The 23,327-nt window shown below is 53.4% G+C and overlaps 2 protein-coding genes across 5 annotated transcripts in view; one reads left to right on the top strand and one right to left on the bottom strand.

Annotated features, from left to right (window-relative positions):
- Zfp3 (ZFP3 zinc finger protein) overlaps positions 1-23,327 on the top strand; it is a 42,336-nt gene that overhangs the window by 6,609 nt on the left and 12,400 nt on the right. For 3 of the 4 annotated variants that reach the window (XM_055594187.1, XM_055594188.1, XM_055594189.1), the window contains exon 2: positions 5,759-7,378. The exons of the other annotated variant lie outside the window; for it this stretch is intronic. In XM_055594187.1, the coding sequence (XP_055450162.1) occupies positions 5,767-7,257 (1,491 nt within the window). In that variant the 5' untranslated portion in view covers positions 5,759-5,766 and the 3' untranslated portion in view covers positions 7,258-7,378. Of the gene's footprint in view, positions 1-5,758; positions 7,379-23,327 lie in introns of those variants that run through there. 4 annotated transcript variants of the gene reach the window in all.
- Scimp (SLP adaptor and CSK interacting membrane protein) overlaps positions 21,696-23,327 on the bottom strand; it is a 19,880-nt gene continuing 18,248 nt past the window's right edge. Inside the window, exon 5 of the mRNA XM_055594195.1 lies at positions 21,696-22,574. Coding sequence (XP_055450170.1) covers positions 22,375-22,574 — 200 coding nt within the window. The 3' untranslated portion in view covers positions 21,696-22,374. The remainder of the gene's footprint in view (positions 22,575-23,327) is intronic.

Here is a 23,327-nt window from a genome sequence, read left to right as displayed (position 1 = left end):
AAAAAAAAAAAAAAAAAAAAAAAAAAAAAAAAAAAAAAAAAAAAAAGTAAAAATGTCTGGTTAAGCCAGAAAAAGAAAGCTAGGAACCTAAAGGTATATAGGATGTTGCAGAAGGTTAGTAGATGTATTATAAAAAGCCAGAGAGTTAATATGATTTGAGAAAAAAACTGTATTTTAAATATGTTATAGTTCATTTAAAAGGCTGGTGATTCCTCATTACAAAATGTTTTCTTATGTTCTTTTAAGGAAAAAAAATTCTGGCTGATAGGTTTGGTATGGCTAGAATAATTCATACAGTTTAAAATTGTTCTGTACTGTAATGTTATGCAGTTGGTTCTAAAACTTATTTAATCACTAAGTTAAAAATGTTGGTTATGGGGGATTGTAAATGCTCCACAATGTTTGCTGTATCATCATCAGCACCTAATGGCTATGTTTGGTATTGTCAGTCGCAGCCTGTGGTAGCCTAACACGTGGCTAGCCGCCATGATCTTCAGGGATAGAGAGCACGTGAAGCTGTATTTTTGCTGCCATATCTGTTTAGGGCTTCCAGCTGAGTTCAGTTACACGTGGTCAGCCGCCATGCTAGTCCAGAGAGAAAGAGGGTGGAGCCATGAGTTTGTGATCATTTTTGTTCAGGTATCTCAGTTATGTTCAGTCATCTGATTAGTGCTAAATGCAAAGCTTTTTACTGTTCAATTTTAATGCAAGTGGTAGGAGCAGCAAGATTTGCTAGGCTCTCTATGAACTATGTCTGATTAAAAGATTTGCTTTAATTTTAGTTCAGAAAGAGCAGATTTAAAGTTATACTAACAACTGCAGTTGGCTATACCTAGTGTCTTTGTTTAGTTTTTCTTTTACACAGTTTAGAACAGATAGACAAAGAGTAACTCAGATATGCTGGCCCTCAGGCTTGTCAGAGATCTGATGAATATGGCATTTTAACTGTGTAAGCTTATTGTGACAGAAAGTCCTAAAATCCTGGCAGTAGCTCCCCCAAGGTCTCTGAGAAGATTTGGGCACAACGACAGATGACTGCGACTCTGGATTGTGGTATGCTAACCACTGGGCAATATTGCCTCAACTGGCCCATTGCTAGGGCCCAGCCTAAGCTGTGGACAAAGCCGGGGACATCTGAGGAGCCATTGTCTCACATTGTGAGAGGCAAGGTGAGGTCAGTCTCTTCTGTTCCTCTTTCCACAGAAGCAGTAAAAGCAGTCTCTCAACTTCTGTGCCTGGCTGGACAGCCTCTGTTCAGGATGCCGTGAGAGACAGGAGCGAGGGACACTGCCTAGGTGATGGACTAAGTAGTCATCTCTGTCATTTTGATTGACACATAGATTGGTATATTTATTTAGCTCATAACTTATCCTTCTCAGGTCTCTGAACACCTTGATGGCTATGCTAAGCTTACGACAGCTTTACAGCTAGAGAAAAGACAATTAGATCCACTGTTAGTTCTGTACCCGCGCTTCTGCTCTAAAACCCTATAAAAACCCAGCTTTCCACCCAGAGGGCGCAAGTCTTCCGAAAGGCTTTGTCGCCCCGGGTACCCGTGTATCAAAATAAACCTCTTGCGGCTTGCATCCGAAGGCTGGTTTCGCTGTTCCTTGGGAAGTGGGGTCTCCCCGTCTAGAGAGACTCTACCGGGAGTCTTTCATTGTGACCCTGGCTGCATCCCAGTTGGGGTGTTTGAAATGAGGGCATGGGTCTGTTAAGTTGCCCAGGCTAACCTCCAGTTCACAGTTTTCCTACCTCGGCTTTCAGAGGAACCGGGTTTCCTGGCATTTGCCACCTGGCAACACCGGATGCCTTTCAGTTCCTGCCACCGCTTTGGTTCTTCCGAAGCACTATTGTTGGGGATCTTCCTGAAGCGTTTCTTTTTGCATGGTGGCAGATTTCTCTTTCCCACCTACCCCTTCATTCTCAGAGGATGAGGAAGAAAAATATAACCTACTCAGGTAGCTTAATTTGAGGAAGATTTAGCTGCCAAGAGGTTAATTGGATGTGACAGGACAAAGTGTGAGGAATTGGGTAGACTAGACCCCTTGAGAGACTTAATTAAAAGTCAGTTAACTGGGACACCAGCGCCCAAGGCAGCGTCCCAGGAAGGAACCAGGAACATAAACCCCCTCCGCCCTCTCTCCCGGCTCCTCATTGGTAGGAGCAGCTGGAAGCCAGGGGCCATTGTATGTCATACAGACTAATGTTGTTGGCCAGAGCGAGGGTGGAGAAAGAAAGGTGCTGAAGGGTGGGGAGCTGGAATTGATGATAGCTGCTTTTACCATTAAAGCTGGATTCTAGATTTCTGTCCTCAGGCTCTGACAGTTCTCACACTGTGTTCTCTCAAAGGTGTGTTGGTCTTGACTGATTTAAGCTATTAGATGAGTGTGAACACTGACCCTCCTTGGAGATCTCAGAACCGCAGACAGTCCCTCGGCTACACTTCGCTTACAGTGGCCTCCCTACGGCAGTGTAGGTGCTCTCTCAGCCCCGCCCCAAATGGAGGGTCCTCTGACCTCCACCCCTCTTCTTCACAAGTATGAGTGCCTGTGCCCAAGGGGACCAGAGAAAGGGTGATCAGACACGCTGGAACTGCAGTCACAGATGGCTGAGCGCCATCCTGGGGTGCTGGGAGCTGAACCCGGGCCTTTGCAAGAACAGCAGCCAGTGCTCCTAACCACTGAGCCGGCTCTCCAGCTCAGCTCTAGTTCACACTGTATTATCAGCCACTGAGTGTTACAGAATTCGACCCTGTAAACACTCCTGCAGCCTACTTCCCTTTCTTCCCAGTAGCACTGCTGTCTGGGACCCATCCCCTCTGGTCTAATGACTGCACCAGCCCGGTCACTGTTCTCCAGCTCAGGGCTGAAGTGCCCCTGGTGAGCACTGCCTGACACTCTTGTGGGGACAGACGCCGCACCACTCCTCAGCCTCAGATCATTCCACTGCTTTTTTTTTGGGGGGGTGGGGGTAAAGATTTTTGTTTGTTTGTTTGTTTGTTTGAGACAAGATTTCTTTGTGCATATCCTTGGTTGTCCTGGAACTCACTCTGTAGACCAGGATGACCTCAGACTCTCAGAGATCCACCTGCCTCTGCCCCCTGAGTGCTGGGACTAGAGATGTGTGCCACCACTGGCCATTTTGTTTTGTTTGTTTGTCTTGGAACTTGCTCTGTGAGGAGGCTGGCCTTGAACTCACAGAGATCCCTGCCTGCCTCCTTAAGTGCTGGGATTACAGGTGTGTACCATCACCACAAACAAAAAAAGTCCTTTTTTGTTTGTTTTTGTTTTTTTTTTTTGAGATAGAGTTTCCCTGTGTAGCCCTGGCTGTCCTGGAACTCTGTAGACCAGGCTGGCTTGAACTCAGAATGCAGAGATCTGTCTGCTTTTGTAAAAGGTGAAGTTCATACCTGCTCATTGCCCACCTTTAGATTTAGTTAGTGTTTGCGTGTGTTCTTCGGTTTTCTTTACACATTTAGCCTTTTGACCAGACACTCAGTAGTGAAATAGTGACACGCAAAGGAAAGTGCGTGGAATGATTGGGAAATTACTGTTCCTGGAGAGAGCGTAGGGCTGGAGCATTACCAGTGATCGCTCTCAGCCAGGGGCCCCGACTTCCCTGTTGTGCCAGCCCAGAATGCCAGCCCCTTTTAAACACTACAGAAATAAGACAGTGTCTTGGTTAAGACATTGTGGTTCTTTAAAAACTTATATTTCCAGGCATTCTGGCACTTATCTCTAATCTTATCACTCAGAAGGCAGGGGCTCAGAATTCAAGGTCAGCCTCATCTCCACAGGGAGTTCCAAGACAGCCAACCAGGACTACGTAGAGAGACCTTGTTTCAAAAATAAATTCTATTCAGGCACAGTGTTGCACATCTGTAATCCCAGTACTCTAAGGCAGAAGTAGGAAAACCCTGAGTTTGACCCTGGACATAGACTCTGTCTCAAAAAATATCCATACGTTATTATATGAAGTCAAGTCTACTTCCAACTAATGCAGCAGGCCTGGAAATCCACTGTCTGCCACAGAGTGAGTTCCAAATGACAACAGCCTGGCCTTGGCTCAGCTGGCAAGCAGTGTGGAGCCCATCCTAAGCTGGCTCTCTCCATAGGGCAGATCCTGTGCTGTAGAGCAAACTGCCCCTCACCACGTCCAGGTGAAAGAGGCTGTGCTGACTGCAGCTAGGTCCTGTCAGCCCCCTGAGGAGGTAATTCCTCTACACTCACCCTGCTCTGCAGGCCTGCTGGGTAATTGTAAATAAAAATGGCTAATAATGTTAATTATTAAAAGCCTGTAATTTTTATGGTGGTTTTATGTAACCAGTATGAAACAGTAAAAGACACAGACAACTGCTGTATTAAATAAGCCTTGTTTCGCCGGGGGGGGGGGGGGGGGGGGCTGGGCAGATACTAACCCCTAAGCTACCTCCTTACCTCTCAGCGCCGCAGCCCAGGACGCTTGCTTTAACTGCTCTTGTCTGGGCTACTTCCCGTCGAATAGCCCCATAAACACTTGCACATGCTTTCCATTGGGGCCTCTCCACGGCATTCTCAGAGCTCCTCCTCCCGGCCCATGTGCGGCCCACGGGGCTCTGCTTCCTTCTTTCTCCCGTCTCTCCCTTCCTGTGGTCCTTCTCTCAAAGCTCAGAGCTTTGGCCATACCCCCCCCCCCCCCACTCTGCCCTTGCTGGGTGTGTACGACAGCCAGCAGACCTCAGGAGGCAAAGTAATTACCACTCAAATGCACAGCACCGTGCTGCTTAGTGATACAGAGCTGAACCGAGACCAGGTCCTCCTGCTAAATGCTGTGTGGCTGTCTCATCTCAAACACTATTTCTGTTACCTTTTCACTGCTTTGTCCTGACCCTTTTTCCATGTGCCGTTGACTGAAAGACCCCCGCCTCACCCTAAGTTAAACATAGCTAACGCCATTTTGTGGGACACCACTGTTTTGAGAAACTCTGTAGGCTAGGTGGGGAACTGGAAAATTACTGAGAAACCCAGCTGTGTCATATCTGCGGTCAGGCTGCCCCAGTCGAGCTAAAAACAACTTGTGTTAATCACCCTCATGGGATATCTGTGAGACTGTTCCAGTTGAGATAAGGGTCCTAAGAAAAACAACATGTGGCGGGCCAAGTTAAGGGGTCATCATGACCGTCTCGACCACCCAGTTCCTGGTATCCTGGTGTCCCTGCCAAACTCTGACTCAAATTGTGGTCTCATGTAAATGTACCAGTCAGCTCCCTGTAACCATGCTTCTCGCTTCTGTACCCGCGCTTCTGCTCTAAAACCCTATAAAAACCCAGCTTTCCACCCAGAGGGCGCAAGTCTTCCCGAAAGGCTTTGTCACCCCGGGTACCCGTGTATCAAAATAAACCTCTTGCGGCTTGCATCCGAAGGCTGGTTTCGCTGTTCCTTGGGAAGCGGGGTCTCCCCGTCTAGAGAGACTCTACCGGGAGTCTTTCATTGACATCTCTGCTTCTTTACCGTTTGAGTGTCCCCACCCTCACTGTTGGGGACACAGTGTCATAGCTTTTGCCAGTATCTCTGTACCGTACTCTTCCTGTCTAACACTCTGCCTCTGATGGTTTTTCTTGCTCCTAAGCCAGGCTCAGCTCTTCAGCACGTCCACCACACGGGCAGCAGCCTGTCAGCCTTTGAGCCCCAACAGAGCTATCAAGGCCCTGTATCCCACCGTAGCATCACTTAGCGGGGACACAGCAACTTCACGTGCTCACCCTCTCTTGTTTCAGGTAGTGATATGGGGACTGAGGAGACGGAGCTGCTTCCCAAGGAAGAAGCCTGTGAAGAGTCTTCGCCGCCTGGGCTGACAGGAAAGCTTGCACAGGCGGTGTACAGAGGCCGTGACCGTGGAGCAACTGAAGGAGACGTGTCAGAAGGCCGTTCGAGCGGGTCCTCGGGAGGGATTACAGAGCAGATGTGTCCCCAGGAGAAAGAGCTCGGATCAGGCTTGATTGTCCCCAGGGAGCCATCCTTAGGTGAGAGAGGCCAGAAGCAGAGTGCGCGTGCCAGAGGCTCGGGTCCTGAGCCAAGCGTGGTCATGTGCCCGGGAGCTGCCTCAGCGGAGAGCCCTGCGGCCGGGGGCGAGCTAAAGCTCGCTAAAGCGCAGGGGCCGCCTGGGGGAGAAAGGCCCCACACATGTAAAGAATGTGGGAAGGCCTTTAACCACAACTCGCATCTCATCCAGCACATGAGGGTGCACAGTGGAGAAAAGCCCTTCGAGTGCAAGGAGTGTGGAAAGACTTTCGGAACCAACTCCAGCCTCCGGAGGCACCAGAGGATCCACGCCGGGGAGAAGCCCTTCGCCTGTAGCGAGTGCGGGAAGGCCTTCATCCAGAGCTCACACCTGGTCCACCACCACAGGGTGCACACCGGGGAGCGGCCGTACAGCTGCCCCGACTGCGGGAAGGCCTTCAGCCAGAACTCGGCCCTGATGCTGCACCAGCGCGTGCACACCGGGGAGAGGCCGTACGCCTGCGGCGAGTGCGGCAAGACCTTCCGCGTCAGCTCGCAGCTCATCCACCACCAGAGGATCCACACGGAGGAGAGGTACCGCGAGTGCGGCGAATGCGGCGAGTGCGGCAAGGCCTTCAAGCACAGATCCAGCCTCATCCGACACCAGAGGATCCACACCGGGGAGAGGCCCTACCGGTGCGGCCAGTGCGGGAAGGGCTTCGGGCAGAACTCAGAGGTCGTCAGGCACACCAGGATCCACACCGGGGAGAAGCCCTACGCCTGCAGGGAGTGCGGGAAGGCCTTCCGGAGCAACTCGGAGCTCCTGCGGCACCAGAGGATCCACACCGGGGAGAGGCCCTACGAGTGCTTCGAGTGCGGCAAGGCCTTCCGGGGCAACTCGGAGCTCCTGCGGCACCAGAGGATCCACACCGGGGAGAGGCCCTACGAGTGCTTCGAGTGCGGCAAGGCCTTCCGGCGGACCTCCCACCTCATCGTCCACCAGAGGGTCCACGCCGGAGAGAGGCCCCATCAGTGCGACGCCTGCGCAAGGACCTTCTGGGACACCTCCGAGCTGCTGCTTCACCAGAAGGTTCACGTGGGGGAGAAGCCGTACGAGTGTGGCGAGTGCGAGAGGTCGTTCACCCAGCACTCGCAGCTCGCCGTCCACCGCAGGAGCCACACCGGGGAGAAGCCCTACGAGTGCCAGCGGTGCCGCAAGACCTTCACCCGCAGCTCGCACCTCCTCCGCCACCAGAGCGCCCACTGCTCGGAGTGAGGGGTGCCAGGCTGCTCACGCCCTCTGCTCGAGCTTTTCGGGAGGGTGGCCGGCGTGCTGGCGCCGGCTATGGAGCGCTTACTGAGTGTCAGTGCACGAATTAAATCACAGGAGTGTTTCAGGCCTGTTTCTCTGTCCTTTCCTTCCTCCTCCTCTCCACAGGGGTGTGCACACGTGTGGCCTAAGTTGTTTTTCTGTGAAAAGTGGGGATAGGATCCACACGGTCCCCACCATGCTGGGCATCGTGGCCTGGGCTCCTGCCTGCCGCCCATGCTTGGGGCGCTGTAGGAAGCCCCCTCCTCCTCCTCTTTCTAAGCCTCAGATTTTCCAGCCCTAATGAATGTGGCAGCGTGCTGACAGCGGGAGGCTTGTGTCTTTTCATGTCAGTGTGTGTCTGAAGGGGTTCCGTGAGAAGGAAGCAGTTCACAGGACAGCGACAGCGAGCGAAAGCCTGAACCTCGGGGAAGAGGGACAGACCATTGAGGGGCAGGCATAGGCCTGGGAGAGGCTCCTCAGCTGCACGCTGCAGGGCCGGGCGCTGGGTCCCCGTTCCTGCCCTGCTGCCGGCAGGATGTGGTGAGCCGGCCTGTGTGGCCTCTCTGCAGACACTGGCCGAGGTGATGAGCTGGATCGCCCAACCACCAGGCCTGGCCGGGCCCCACCCAGCCAGGCACAGGGTTGTAGGTGGAGAGGGGACAGTTGTCTTGGCTTGTCTGCTGGTCACAGGACTCTTCACCTCTGCATGTCTTCCGTGTTCTCCCCATGTTCCCACGTTTGAAGTGGGCAGTGGGCACAGAGCCCAGGCTCCCGCAGAGAGCCACCCTCCAGGAAGGCCCTTCAGATCCCGGCCTCCAGCTTCCTCATCTGCAGGGTCAGGGCTGCTCAATGAAGTGATTCAAGTTTCAGCCAGCCTTTAGGAACATAGACTAACCACTACCCTTTTTCAGTGTTTAACCACTGTAGGCACGGGGTACACCAGCCAAGGACTCCCCACTCAAGCTGCCTGGCCTGCCTTCAGAGAGCTGTCCAGGCTGGCCTCACTCATTGTAGCCCAGGCAGACCGGCAGTGCTCGGGATTACCAACCCTGCCTGCACGCCAGGCTTTTGATCATCAGTATTTCTTATTAACTGTGTTCCAGGCTGTCCTGTCAGCTTGCATTCACTCCCACGGTGGCTCTGGGATGTGGGCACACCTTCTGAAAATAGCTTTAAGTACAGCTTACATTTCAGAAGTTGTGGTGTTCGGCGTTCAGTTGAGTGGCTTTTGGTGGATTACGGAGTGGAGACATTTTGGTCCCATTCTTTAAAGAGAGGAGTGGGCACGCAGGCGTGTAGGTGGTTTCCTGCCCCTGTGAGGTCTGGAGCCGAGTCCAGGGCTGCTCTGGGAGCCGCTGTGCTGTGGGTGGGCAGATCTTCCGCTTACTCTCAGACCCCTGCACACTGCCTCTTAGTGCACTACCCAGATTGGAATGTGGAGAATTTAGCCCTGTCTCTGCGAAGGTGGGCCAGCTCTGCAGAGCAGGCGTGTTCGGGACCGTGGCAGCAGCTCTGAAGACAGCGGCTCGCCGCAGGCCACGGCATTGCCAGTAGCTGCGCCCGCTGCGGCAGAGCCCCGCCGGAGAGGCTGCTGGCCCCCGGGTACAGGCGCAGTGAGTGCTCTCGCTCCTGGCTGTCGTTTGCTCGGGCTCTGAGTGAGCTGTGTCCACCCCACCTTAACGTCTGGTTTTAGGCTCCTTATTTTACTTCCAGTCGGGTTCCCTGCCAGCCTGGACTGCAGAGTCCAGGACAGCCCGGGTGCCCAGAGACTCCCTGCTCCAAAACACAAGCTACACGTCAGCACGCCTCAGCTCCCCAAAGGAGTCTTACACACTCGAGGCCGATGAGACCTCCCTGAAGTCGAGCGTGCCCTGTGAGGTCCACACTGAGCCCCCCTTCAGATTGTACTCTCAGAAGCCCCTTGTTCTGTTTGAGACAGGCTCTGTGGACCAGGCTGACCCTGCTCTCAGAGCTCCAGGTGTCTCCCCGTGCTGGGATGAAAGGTATTCCATCCAGCACGCCTGGCCTGCTTCAGGACTCGGTCAGTTTGGGTTCTTGTTGGTTTTCCCAGATAACCAGTCCTTCCCTCCAGCTCACACATAGGCACTTTCTTTCCTTTATTATTTATTTCTTAAAATACGCATCTCAAATAGCCGAGACTGACCATGAACTCCAGTTGTGGCTGGGAACGACCTTGAACACGTGCCTCCTGCCCCCACTCCCAGTCACAAGCCACTACACCCCAGCGTGTGCCAGCTGGAAATCCAGCTCAGGGCTTTGGCGTGCGTGCGTGGTAGGCAAGCACCAGTGGGCTCCATGCTCAGTGCTCCAGGTTCCTTAGACCATCGCTGCTCAGCCAAAGAAAAGGCCCCTGACCGTCACTTGAGCAGTGGTGCAAGCTTTTGTGCTTCACAAGCCTGGAAGAGGATGAAGGCCGAGGTTTCATCTGGAGTGTTGCCGGGAGGAAGCTGTAGTCGGAGCAGTTGGCTGTGTGTCCTCCGACCTCCCCGTCCATCCTTCTGTCACGTGGAGGAAGCTGTAGTCTTCGCCTGTGTGTCCTCTAAGCTCCCGTCCATCCTTGTGTCACGTGGGCGCTTCAGGAAACCTCCTCATCTGGCTCTCTCCCCCTCAGCTTCCCTGGGTGTCAGCCATCCCCTGTGGCTGTGGCCAGCAGTCAGGATTCTATGGAAGGACAATCCTGCCAAAGACAGGTCAGGAACTGACTCCAGACTCCTCTCAAGAAACAGAGTAGACGTCAGGCCCTCCAGCCCCGGTTAAGGCCCCTGAAGGTGCCAGCCTTGTCCTCTCCATTCCCCAGCATCTGAGCAAACAGATTATGTCTCTGCAGTCCCCGACACCCTTTCCTGTGTGCTCTAATCTTCGATGTGTTTGCTCATGGTCTCTGCGACTCTACCGGGGCCACTCCCACCTTGCTTCACCTCTCTGCCCCGCTGCTCGCGTGTGACCTTGCTGTTCACTCCTCTGCGTTGCTTCCTGAGTCTTTCTCTTTAATAAGGTGTTCTCTTTCCAGTGCTTGCACGTGTGGGGGTTGGGAGGGTGGGAGCTCTGGGAACTGGAACTACCAGCGGTTGTTACCTGGGGGGCTGGTGCTTGCGGGCGAGGGCAGCGCCCTCAGCTGGTGGGCTCTCCAGCCCAGAGGTTCCTGGTTTAGGTGTGGGGCCGTCCGGGAGCCGAGCCACTGAAACAGCAGAGCTGTAGACGGTTGCCTTACCGCCCTGAGACGTCAGCTGGAGGGGGGCGGGGAGACGCTCAGGTTAGGAGAAGTGGCTGCTCTCCCAGAGGCCGGGGGTTCAGTTCCCAGCACCATATGGCGGCTCCCTGTCTCTGTCTCCAAGACCCTCACACATAGAATGTCCATTAAAAAATAAGTTTTTTAACCCACAAGAGTCAGGACCCAGCGTCGGGAGACGGCCCGGCCACCGGCCACAGCTGATCCGCGTAGCTCAGAACCTGCAAACTCCGCGGGCCAGGCTGTAGCCTCGGGCTCGCCTCTGAAAGACGCCGGCGCGGAAAGCACGAGAGACCACGGCGGCCGCCCTGGCTGGATCCCCCGTGCCCGTGCGCAGGGCTGTGACTCCCGCAGCTCCCCGCAGAGGCTCCCGGTCCCAGCCCGCGCGGCGGAGAGCAGAGCGCGGGGTTCGCCCGTGCTGCTGGCCGGGAGCCGGCGGCAGAGGAAGGCGGAGGGGGGCCGCGGGGCGCAGCGAGCCCCTCCGTCCCGGCGAAGGTCCCGCTCAGGTCAGCCCGAGGGGGTGAGGCTGAGGCCCGAACCTGCGCCGCGCAGCGCCTGGCAGGCCGCCCAGCCTCCACCAGGAACTGGCTTTGCGCATCCTTGGCGGTACCGCTCAGACCCCGCCACCCCGGCGACCCGCTCAGCGCGTTCTCCAGGTCGAGGGCGGTGCCTCTCTCCGACCCCTAGCGGGGCTCGGGGTGCCGGGTGATGGGCGCGGGCGCGGGGCGCGCACCCCGTTCCCCCAGCTGGCCGGTGGCGGGCGCCCTCTAGCGTCCACAGGGACGCGGGCAGAGCAGCGCGGCGCCTTCCCTTCCCCTGCTGCTCCTTACACTCTGTCCTTACGCGGGTTTTCTTAACATCTGTGTGAAATCCACTTCATGGAAAGATGTGAGGCTTGCCTTTCTGAGGCGGCTTACATTTGTTTAAACGATAAACACGCACTGCGCGATCCGCTTCCATCCGTTTCTCTGTTCAGAGCCGCCGAAGTTGATTTCACAGCGGAGTCAGTCGTGTTCGCACAGACACAGGAGTAAGCGGCCCCGCCGAGGGGGCTGTGGGTTAGCGTCCAGGACGCTGCAGCTGGGCCCCGCGGTCCTGTGTCTTCAGTGTGCGCACGGGGTCCACGCTGACTTCAGGTGTTGGCTCGGCAGTGGCCTTTCCGTGTCTGCATCTGGGGTTTTCTTTTCAGCTCTGTGGATGTGTGGCGCTCGAGTGCAGCCGCCCTCAGAGACCGGAGGTGTCCCCCGAGCCACCTGACCTGCACCCTGGGAGGAGGCCCGGAGTCCTCTGCAGAGCGGCAGGAGCTGGCTGGAGAGGTGGCTCAGAGGTTAGGAGGGCTGGCTGCTCCTCCAGAGGACCCGAGTTCACGTCCCAGCACGGCGGCGCACACTCTATGGTGATCTGGTGCCCTCATTCTGACATGAAATGTAGGTGCAGATCGGCAAATTAAACATTGAAAGGAAAAAGAGCAGCAGGAACTCTCAGCCACCAGGCCAACTCTCTACCCGATCTTCTGCCGCTTTCTTTTCTTTTATTCACTTTTAAATATTAATTTTTGGGATTTTGAGACAGGGTTTCTCTGTCTAGCCCTGGCTATCCTGGACTCGCCCTGTAGGCCAGGCTGGCCTCGAGCTCACACAGAGCCTCTGCCACCCAGGTGCTGGGATCACAGCCATTTGCCACCTCCCCCGGCTGCTGCTATTTCTTACTGTCATTTCCACTGTGGTGAGACAGAATCTCATTGTAGCTTGGACTGGCATTTCTCTGATGGCTGATGAGGTTGAACCTTGTCCATGTCTGTTGGCCATTTGGGCTTCATCTTTCTAGAACTGGCTGTTCATTTCATTGGCCCGTCTACTGACTGATACATTACTTAGGTTTTTTTGATACATTATTTACTTTTATGAGGTGTTGGTGTGTGTGTATTCTAGGTATTAATCTTCTGTCAGATGGGTAGGCAGAGGGTTTTCTGGGAGAGAAACAACACTGGTGCTGGCTTCAAAGCTGAGACCGGCCCAGAGCCCCACCGTGACTGGAGGGTTCAGCAGGCAGTCCACCGTCTGCCTAAGACATTTCGTGTTTTCCTTCTCTTGTTTTAAGTGTTTTCCTTCTGTTCTGATTACTTTCTGTTGGTTATGCCCTGGCAGAGGCTTATGATATGGAGACAAGGAGAGTGTGATATTTAAAAAGTCTGAGTTCAGTGTGGGTGGGGTGCCCATGGCTCAGTAGGTAAAGCTGCTGCTGCCGCCAAGGCTAATGCCCTGAGTTTGATTCCCAGAACCCACTTGGAGAGAACCAGCTCCTTCAGCTATCCTCTGACTTCCTCTGCACGCTTGCTCACCACCCACATTAATGTTGAAAGTGCAAAAGTCATGCACTCAGAAAGACAGTGTCCTTGCCCACCGCTTATGGAGTGTGTGTCTTTGGAAAAACAACTATTCCGTCAAGCCTGCTGTGTCCCCTGTAAAGTGACAATAGTGACAGTTCCTTACACCAGGGACCCCGGGTGTGAAATCCGAACGTCGAGAGATCTGGTACATACTTCACGGATCACTGTGGGAGTTCCTTACGCTTGTGTGCTGTTAGGCTTTAAAACTCTTTTATTTACTTTTTATATCTTTTTCTCCCTACTCCATTCTAGTCCCTTCCCACACCCCAGCACCAAGTAGGAGGAGAAAGGGTTAGTGGGAGAGGGGCCGCAGTTCTCTCTGCTGCTTCCTGCTGGTCAGGGTCCCCAGGTTCCTTGGAGCCAGTGCAATCCTCGTTTCAGGAGATCCCCAACTTCTCGTCTCACAACAGCAACCAGGAGCCGCAGGGGGAAGCAGCAGCCTTGTTCGTTCTCAGAGCTCCCCAACACTCTCTGGGCTCTGGCATTTAGTCTCTCTCCAGAGTCCTCAGATTTAAACTCTCTGCAGCTGGGAAAGAGCCCCTCTCAGAGCTCGCATGAGGCACACAGTCTGCTGCTGTGACCATCTGAGTCAGCCCCACGTCCCACCCCTGGGACCAGCACAAACTATAGTATATATACAACATATTAACATATAATGTTAATATAATATATATATTAACACTAACACAATGTTAAATGTCAGGTGCCACTCTAACTCGCCCCACAAATATCACCACGCAGAGTGCTTTGGCTCTAGTCTGTCTCCTAAAGTTCCCACTGCACAAAGTATTGAATTTTGTCTCAAGGTAGCAGGTACATCTGCTGAGAACCATGTTAATTCTCACCGTTAGATCTGAGATAGCATTCCCTTCCATGACATCATCTGTGAGTGTGTCTGTGTGTGCTTGTGTGTATGTTTGTGAATGTATAGTGTGTCTATGTGTGCTGGGAGAGTTGTTGCAGAAAGCTATTCTCTGAGCAAAACAGCCACCTTCTTTCTTAGACCAGCTGTGCCAGTTTGCAAGCGCTCCAGGCTTGTTGCTGGGTGGAGAAGGCCCCTGGAGCCCAGCTGAGGGTCCAGCTGCTCCTAGCCAGGCTTACTGGGTTTTGCTCTGATTGCACGCAGCCTTGGCATCATGGATAGAGTCTATAAGTGGGTGTGGGGAGCGTCAAGGAAGAGGGGCTTCAGCTGTGGCTGTGGAGAAGCTGTTGCCCATGCTGGCTGAGGACTTCTCTCTGCTGCCCTATGCTCCATACACGTGCTCAGTAAGCTCGTTGGTTCCGAGGCCAGGGAAATGCCCCAGCAGGCTAAACGCTGGCTGCTCTGGCAGAGGACCAGGTCCAGGTCCAGCGCCCACATGGGAGCACACAGTCGTCTGTAACGACAGTTCCAGGGCACCCAATGCCCCTTCTGACGTCCAGGGCACAGGGCAAAGATGTGTACATAAAGGAATGCTGGTAAATATTCATAAACATAACTAAATCAATCCGCAAACGGCATATGAACTTCATTTGGCCGATTCAGTGTTGTCTCGAGGCTGTTTCTGTCTGCTAACCTAGGCCTAGTCCTGGGTGCACTCTAACCTAGGCCGAGACCGTTTTCTGTCTCTGCGACTTCCTGCCGGATAAGCTCACCCTTCCTTGTTCCTACTGAGCTCTGGGCTGGCTGGTTCAACTCAGCTGTTCTGGCTCACTCTCCTCTCCCAGCTCACCTAGTCAACCTGGCTTCTCTCTCAGACCCGGAATTGCTCTGCTTGACCTCAAATTATCACCAGCAATCTGTTCTAATCTCCTGGGTCCTTCTCATTCTCTGGTTCATTTGGTCTTCACCTGAGTTCTCTCTGCAACCTGTCTCTCTATTCCTGTCCCAGTAAAACAGCTTCCTCTCTCTCTTTCTCTCTCTCTCTCATTGCCCCTTAAGAAGCTTCCCTTTCCTCTCCTCCTGAAAGCTGGGCGTATCCCATTCTGTCAGCCTTTCCCTGATTCATCACTGTTTCTGCCACTCATTTAGACATCACTTTCAAACATGGATGCTTCTTTCTACAAACTAACTTTCCAAACTTCATTGTTTGGGATTAAAGGGGTGTACTACCACACCTGAATCTAAGCTTTTCTTTACCTGAAACCTGCTCTGTACCAGGCTGGCCTTGATCTGCTGGCCTTTGTCTCCTGGATTAAAGGAGTGTTTGTATTCCAGCTAGATCACACAGACCTAGAAGGTCTTCGTATGTGCTCTCCTGCCAGAGCTGCCATGTTCTGAATCAAAATTCCTCTACATAAAAACAAAACAACAAACCCAACTCAAGAGTTCACCCAAGGTGAACTCTGGTGGACTCATGCTCTGGTTTGTCGTTGGGATTTTATGAGGAGCGGGCAGCTACTCATCTCCCCAGGGAAGCCATTCTTGACTCGTGGATCGTGGGCCATGAAGTCAGAATAATTGTGGGGTCCGTTCTACCAGCTCTCAGCTGAGGTTTCGTCTTCTCTGATGACTCAAACTAGCCAGCAAGCTTAAAGAGGTGTCTTGTGATGTAAATGAAGTCTAAACATGAATTTAATTTGTGCTTCGTTTACACAATTTTCTACAAAAGACTTTGCTTGTTTGAGACAGGGTCCCTGTCCACAGCGTGGAGATGCGGAGTCACCTACAGGTGGCAGTGTTTGCAACCTGAGGCTTCAAACTGTAGTGTCAGGTCAAGACATCGTAACTACACCTTTATTTGAGAAAATAAAATTTAAAAAGTCCCCAGCCAGGTGTGGCAGCCTATGCCCGTGTGCGCAGCACCTGGGAGACTGAGGCAGGAAAAGTCTGAGAGCAACCTGGAGCTGAGTGGGTTTGAGACTGGCCTGGATTACCAGAGAGTCTGTCTCCTAAAGAGGCGAGACTGGCCTGGATTACCAGAGAGTCTGTCTCCTGAAGAGGCGAGACTGGCCTGGATTACCAGAGAGAGAGTCTGTCTCCTGAAGAGGCGAGAGGGGGAGACGGGGCTGATTGCAGGGTTCAGTGGATAAAATGTGAAAATGAGGAGCTGAGTTTGTGTCCTCAGAGCCGCTCAAAACTCCAGGGACAGTGTTGCCCCTCCGTAACCCCAGCCTTGGAGGGCAGAGACGGTGACCGCCAGGGCTCACTGGCCAGCAAGCCCTAGGCCAGTGAAAGACCCTGTCTCAAACACTAAAGTGGAACACGGTATCGGAAGGCGCCTGACGCCGACCTCCGGCCTCCAACACCAACATGCGCAGGCGACCAAACACGACACACTGCGCGCAGCTCTGTAGCAGTGCAGACCTGTTCTCTGTTTTCTGCCTCGTGGACCAACGGTCTCTGTCTGTGGAAGGCCAAGGAGTTAGATTAAGATGGTGAAAGACCCCTGCCTCACCCTAAGTTAAACATAGCTAACGCCATTTTGTGGGACACCACTGTTTTGTAAAACTCTGAAGGCTAAATGGGAAACTGGAAAAATTACTAAGAAACCCAGCTGTGTCATCTATTTGGGATATCTGCGGTCAGGCTGCCCCAGTCGAACTAAAAACAGTTTGTGTTAATCACCCTCATGGATATCTGTGAGACTGTTCCAATTAAGATAAGGGTCCTAAGGAAAACAACAGGTGGCGGGCCACGTCAAGGGGTCATCATGACTGTTTCGACCACCCAGTTCCTGGAATCTTGGTGTCTCTGCCAAACTTTGACGCAAACCGTGGTCTCATGTAAACGTACCAATCAGCCCCCTGTAACCATGCCTCTCGCTTCTGTACCCACGCTTCTGCTCTAAAACCCTATAAAAACCCCAGCTTTCCACCCAGGGGGCGCGCAAAGTCATCCGAATGACCTTGCTGCCCCAGGTACCCGTATATCAAAATAAAAGCCTCTTGCTGTTTGCATCCGAATGGCCTCGTTGTTCCTTGGGAGGGGGTCTCTCAGACGGAAGATACCCTCCGGGGATCTTTCAATGGCAGGTTTCAAGTTCTCCTGCTGCCTTTCTCCCCCCTTTCAGGAAAACTCTGAGCATATCACGCGCGCGCGCGCACGCGAGCCCATCCCTTGTTGCTGACAGATCTGTGGGGTCCCCTTTCTCATGGCAAACGACACGAGGGACATCTTGAGGCGTCCTCGAACCTCGATTACAGGTTCCTAAAACGTGATCTAGGTCACACGACCAAAACAGTTCCCATAACGACGGCAGGTTATTTCCACTCGGTGTGAATGCACAGCGGGGCTTCCGTGACGCTGTTGTGACAGGCGACTGCAGACAGAGGGCGCTCTGGGTGTTCTCTGCGTAGCTACAGGGAGAGAGGGTTGGAATAATTACCACACACAGTGACACTTATCTTTCGTTTTGGAAAATAGATTGTTATTACGGTTTACTTGCAGTGTGCACGTGTGTATAGACAGCAGAGGGTGGTTTCCAGGGAGTCAGTTTTCCTCCTCCACCGCGGGGGCTCAGGGATCACACCCTTCGCTGTCTCAGCCATCTTGCCAGACTACATTTATATTTTTTGTTTGTTTTGTTTTTGATCTTGTTTTTTGAGACAGGGTTTCCCTGTGTAGCCCTGGCTGTCCTGGACTCACTCTGTAGACCAGGCTGGCCTTGAACTCAGAGATCTGCCTGCCTCTGCCTCGCAAGTGCTGGGATCAAAGATGTGTGCCACCATTGCTAGGTTCGGTCTTCATTTCCAGTGAGGGAAATACGGAAGATGGGTAATGGGACGGCAACAAAGTCTGAGGAACGCAATCTCGAAACGAGACCTAGAAATCCAGTCATCACGTTTGCAGACAAACAGGACCGCAGTAATTTCCTTAGAGTGTGATGGGGGCTGGGAGATGGGTCAGCGGTGAAGAGGACCCAGGTTTGGACCCAGCGGCCACAACCATCCAGAACCCCTACCCCACAGGACGATCTTCTGGCCTCTGTGGCCCTGCAAGTGTACGGTGCACACACCCGCACGCGTCACACAAATAAAGGTTAAAAAAGACCTAAATTGATAGTGTATACGACCTAAACTTTTAGTGATATTAAATTTTATCAATGTGGGGCTGGAGAGGTGGCTTAGCAGTTAAGAGCACCGGCTGCTCTTCCAGAGGACCTGAGTTCAAATCCCAGCATCCACATGGTGGCTCATGACATGTCAAGGGATCTGAGCTCCTGTTGAGGCGTTCAAGGGCACATTAGAGCACTCACACATAAAGCAAACAAGCAAAAACCTAATTTTAAGAGTTTTATCGATGAGCTAAATCTATACCAATGACTGAGTTTTGCGGCAATTGGACCAAGCGGCAGCATTATGAACGGCTTGTTTTTTCACAGTGGTTTTGCACAGAGGGTTTTCTTCAATCTGCTTTAGGAAAATGAAATGTGGCTGCAGTCAGCATGCACCTGGCTATTTCAGCAACCAGGTGTGAATTCGGTGAAATTTCATTTGGCCACTGAACCAAGGCAGAGCACACACATGTGCTGAGGAGGAGACAGGGCGGGTTATGATGGAAGCACCCACAATTTTTGAACGCTTGTTTCGCACAAACACTGACACCCAGACTCCCAGGAGGCTGGGGCCTGAGGGGAAGACGGCGCAGCTGCAGGACGGTGATCACGCTCTGCAGGTGCAAGGGGATGCTGAGCCGCAGGGTGACCCTCGGGGGAAGGGGCGCCCCCGGCTCTAAGGGAAACAGGCCCCGCAGAAGGAAGAGAGAGCAAGAACCCTAGAACTGACTTGATGTTGGGGAGCTGCGGGTAGTTTCCAGAGATCGGGGTTGCCTGTGAGGCCCACCCGCCCAAGGACCGGGGACTTCCTGGGACGCTTGTAGCTCTTGGAAAACGATGACCAAGCCACGTGGGGAAACACAACGCCGAACAGCACAGGCCTCATCGCCACTCAGCTGGGAATTCGAGGGAGCGGTCCTGACCAAAGCCCATCCTGCTTCAAACGGGGCTCAAAATTGTGGAAATGTTTACGAACATCGGGATTAACAAGAAGCCTGTGAGACGGTGAATGGCACGCAGGAGCCATTTCTCAGTCTAATTCCCCCACGACTGTGGCCAAAACACAGCAACTGGTGACAGGGCGTTTGTGGAAGTGGTGACCAGTGAGATGGCCGCAGGCCTCTCTGCGGCTCTAGCTCCCATCTCTTTGATGGCAAAGCTCACCCCCAGCCAGAAAGGCAGGACATGCCAAATCCGCCCCATTTCTCTCATAGCATGTGTCTCAGTGTTTGTGAGTCCAAAGCCCCAAACGGCGGTGCAGGAGACAACATAAGCACTCTGGGTAAACAAGGGGTTGTTGTGGGAAAACAAGCCTAAGCTTTACGGGGAAGCCACGACTTCCCTTATCCATCCCAAGGTTGACTACCCCGGCCTGGTGCAGATCAAGGACGCCCAGCTGAGGCCCAGGCTGTTCTGCATCCTGCAACTCCCCTCCCAGGCTGCCTGTCCCCTTAAGACAAACAAGACTTTGCTCTCGAACCCCTGCAGCTTGAGTTCTACCTGCAGAATGGTCTAGTTCAGAGGTTTCACTGTGCCCCTTTTACAGTTTGTATCCCCAAGATCTCATATATTGAAATACCCCTCCCCCCCCCCCCCACACACACATGGCCCTGTTAAGATACAGGGGCTACGGTCTCATAAGTGGGATTGATGCCCTTACAATAGAAGTCCCAGAAAGCTGCCCTCCCTCCACGCCCAGCATGTGGGGGCAGGCAGGCACCGTGACGCAGCTCTCACACGCTGAGTCGGATGCACCTTGCTCTTGGATCGCTCTTCTATCGCTCCCTCTCCACAATCTTGAGCGATAGATTTCTGTTGTTTCTAAATTATCTAAATACTTTGGATCTCGAGTGTCCCCGAAGGTCTGTGTATTACAGGCTTTGTCCCTAGAGCAGTGCTTTTGGGAGGGATGTGGTCTCTAAGTTGGGGGGCTACATGGGGGTTGGTGTCCTCAAATGGGTTAGCAAGACCCTGGCCCCTGTTTTTTCTTTGCCTCTTGGCCATGAAGGGCATGACTCTGCTTCATGCCCCTCCTGCTATAACGTGAGCTCACTTTCCCACAGATCTAAAGCAACGGGGTCAAACCATCCGTGAACTGGGACCTCCGCTGACCGGAGAACCAAAATAACCCTTTATGTTGACAAGTGATTAAGCCCAGGTATTTTGTTATAGCGGTGGGAGCTGGAGTCACACGTCCGTCTCAGTTCCCTTCTCACGGCTGCCTGATGACTTGGACAGTAAGTGGTGCCAAGAAATGATGTGCTCTGCTCTTAGGAAATACCAAGGGATGTGGAAGTGTTTTGAAATGAAAGTTGGACAAAAACTGAATTACTGTTCACAGACCCTGAAGGGAGTTCTTGTAAGGACTCAGAAGCGAGGAGTTACAGAGAATCCTCCGGTCTTCTCGGAGATCACATGAGAGGCTGGAACAGCACTCGGGTGGAAGCCGGACCGTCAGGACCGTCCTGGTGGGCTGGGAGCAGGGAACCCAGTGACTGAACCCAAGGAAAAGGGAGCCTCCTTTCAAGGTGGCAGGAGGTTTAGTCCTGAGGTTCTGAACAATGACAAGGCGGCTTGGCAGATGGTGAGGAAGGTTCTCTGAGTTTGGCATTCTGTCTTGACTGCCTGTAGACAATGTGGGGGAAAAAAAAAACCCCAAGAAACCAAAGCAGAACCTAAAAATCCAGAACATTCTCAGCCTGGCCATATTGCAAAGAATGAAAAAGACTGTTTGGCCCCGAAGAGGTGAACGGGGACTGTTGATGCTACACCGCAAGACAAAGGAAACAACGAAGCCATCTTGGGGTCCTTCCCAGTCCAGAATGCTAGCCCTGAGCGTGGGATGCTGGCGTCGCCTCAGGGCTCTTTGGTTGCCCAACCGTGGGGTGGGTCAAGCCACGGCTTGAGGCACAGCTCAGGCCACCTTGGGTGCCTGCAGAGTGCCATCCGTGTGAAGAGAAAAGCTTGTTCTCTATGGGCATGGATACTTCAGCCTCAGTTTTAAAAGACGCCCAGATAGCCTCAAGGCTAGGCAGAGAGCAGCGTCAGAGTGAGGGGCAAAGAGGCCCATTGTAAGGGCAGCACAGATGGGGCTCGTAGGGAAGACGAGGGGAGGGTTACACAGTGGGAGAGAGTGTCCATCGCTCCCTTTAGAAAATCCCCGGCTACGATCAGCATCAGCGTTGTTGGAGTGTGAGGTTCTGGAAGCAGGACACTGGTTAAGGTTCTTAAAGTTCTCTCTGGGAAGTGCTGGCCGTGGCTGACCTTGGAGTGATGGAGCCTGAGCGGATCAGGCAGGCCCAGGTGCTGGGGAACACGGGCAATAGCGTGAGAGGGTGCTAACTTCTGCCCTCGGCACAGGATGCTTGGGGGTCCCTTCCTGCGGGATAACCAGGTGGAGGTGTCCGACAGGCTTGGCAGCCTGAACCTGGAAAGAGGGCTGACCTGGAGCCCGAGGTTGGAAGTTGCAGGCAGAGTTCCGCCCCGTGAGTGCTGGTGACAGCACCCAGGAATGCTTAGCAGGAGATAAGTGGTAACAGCGCCCCAGGAAAGACAGACAGGAGAGTTGGCCGCGGCTACCAAAACATTGAATAATGGGAGCCGAAGAAGGGATGCCAAGCCCTGATTCTCATCTTAGAGATGCCGCTGCCGGCCGGTGCCGGCCGGTGCTGGCCGGAGACGGTTCCTGGTGCTGTCGGCACACTCCCTGCAGAAGAGAGATGGAGGCGGGAGGCAGAGGCCACCTCTGCCCTTTGTCGGTTAAAAAGAGCACCCAGAGCACAGGAAACACAGTTGTAAAAGCTCTTGATTCTCTTTGGTGGGTTTGCTCCCCATTCTATAAATGCACGGGGTGGGGGAGGGCAGCCTGAAGAGAACAGAAGGTGATTCCTCCCTCATAGACGCCCAGAGTGTGGTGTCCTGCGAATCCAAGAGCCCTCACCGTAATGACAAGCCGACTCGGGGATGGGAGCTGGGAGACTCCACACAAATACCAAGACTTAAGATCCCCAGGAGTGGGTGAGCGCCCTTAGAGCCAGCTACCAGACATCCTGCACATCAAATATTTACAGTTTACAGCAGTAGCCGGTTACAGTCACGACCTGGCAACATGGCTGGGGTCACCACATGGTGAACTGCACTGAAGGGTTAGGGTGAGGAGGGCTGAGACCCTTTGCCACAGAGCCGCAGTCACCACAGGAACGAGAGGGGAAGAGTGGATTCTCACAGGCCCCGTGGGCCGCACTAAGGAAACCTCCACAGAAGTGCAAAGGCTGGACCCCCATAGTCACAGAGCAGAGCTTCTGGGGTGTCAGGAGACGTCAGGAACAGCTGGAGCATCAGGGGCATCGGGAACATCTGGAGCTCCGGTCACATCAGGCTGTCCTGTCATCTGCTGTAGCTCTCACACGGCTGTGGCGGCTTCCTCTAGGGTTAGAGACGTGCTGTGTCCAACCACCCAGACCATTCTAAAACAAGCTGTGTAAGCCCGTGGCGGCCTGCCAAGAAGGTGCGGGTTTTTTGGCGTGCTGGTTTCCAGCGCTCGTCGGGATCTCAACATCATCGTAGTCGTTTTCTGGCTCGCCGGACCCTGAGGTGGCCTTCTTGTTTCTAATCTTCTTCACGGACGCGTACCACGCCAGTGGCTGGCTTGGCGCTTCCCTCGGGGCTAGAGCACAGAAAAGGCCGTCACACGAGGCTGCTCTGTTGGTGTAGTGTTGCCTGAGTGGCTCATGAGCTCTGAGCCTGTCTCGGGTCTCCCCATTTCCTGGAGGGGCGGTTGCCCACTCACAGACATGACCCACGTCTCAGCATCGCCTGGTTCATGAATGGCAAATTTTGCGGCCCCCACCTCTCTGCTGTAAGACCCCATTTCACGGGAGACACTTAGGAAGCACTCCACAGGACCTGATGGGCTCGGTGGCGCCCTCCTCCCGCCCCACTGCCCAGCGTGCTCCCAGGACCTCGCCACGGCTCACATGCAAATCTGCCGGCTAAGAAGGAAGGAAACGGGAGGGTGAGTGGGAGGGTGGGTGGGCGAGTCCAAAGATAGAATCTCTGCGGAATGGAACAAGAGTGGCTGCTGATGTCTGTGACTGAAGAGTGACTCTCCCAAGGGTCACCTGCAGGAAGCTTGGTTGCCAGTGTGGTAACACAAAAAGGCATGCGTGCCTGTGTGTGCCTGTGTGTGTATATGTGTGTGTATATGTGTGTGTGTGTATGTGTATGTGTGTATGCATACGTGTGTCTGTGTGTGTACATACATATACATACATATACATGTGTGTGTGTATGTGTGTATATGTGTGTGTGTGTATATATATGTGTGTATGTGTGTGTATGTGTATATATGTATGTGTGTATGTCTGTGTGTGTATGTATGTGTGTATGTGTGTGTGTATGTGTATATATGTATGTGTGT

Source organism: Psammomys obesus, unplaced genomic scaffold, assembly GCF_907164565.1.
Source record: "Psammomys obesus unplaced genomic scaffold, mPsaObe1.curated_primary_1811, whole genome shotgun sequence".
NCBI classification, from domain to species: domain Eukaryota; kingdom Metazoa; phylum Chordata; class Mammalia; order Rodentia; family Muridae; genus Psammomys; species Psammomys obesus.
Note: the sequence above shows the minus strand (reverse complement) of the source record. Positions and strands in the feature narration are given on the sequence as shown.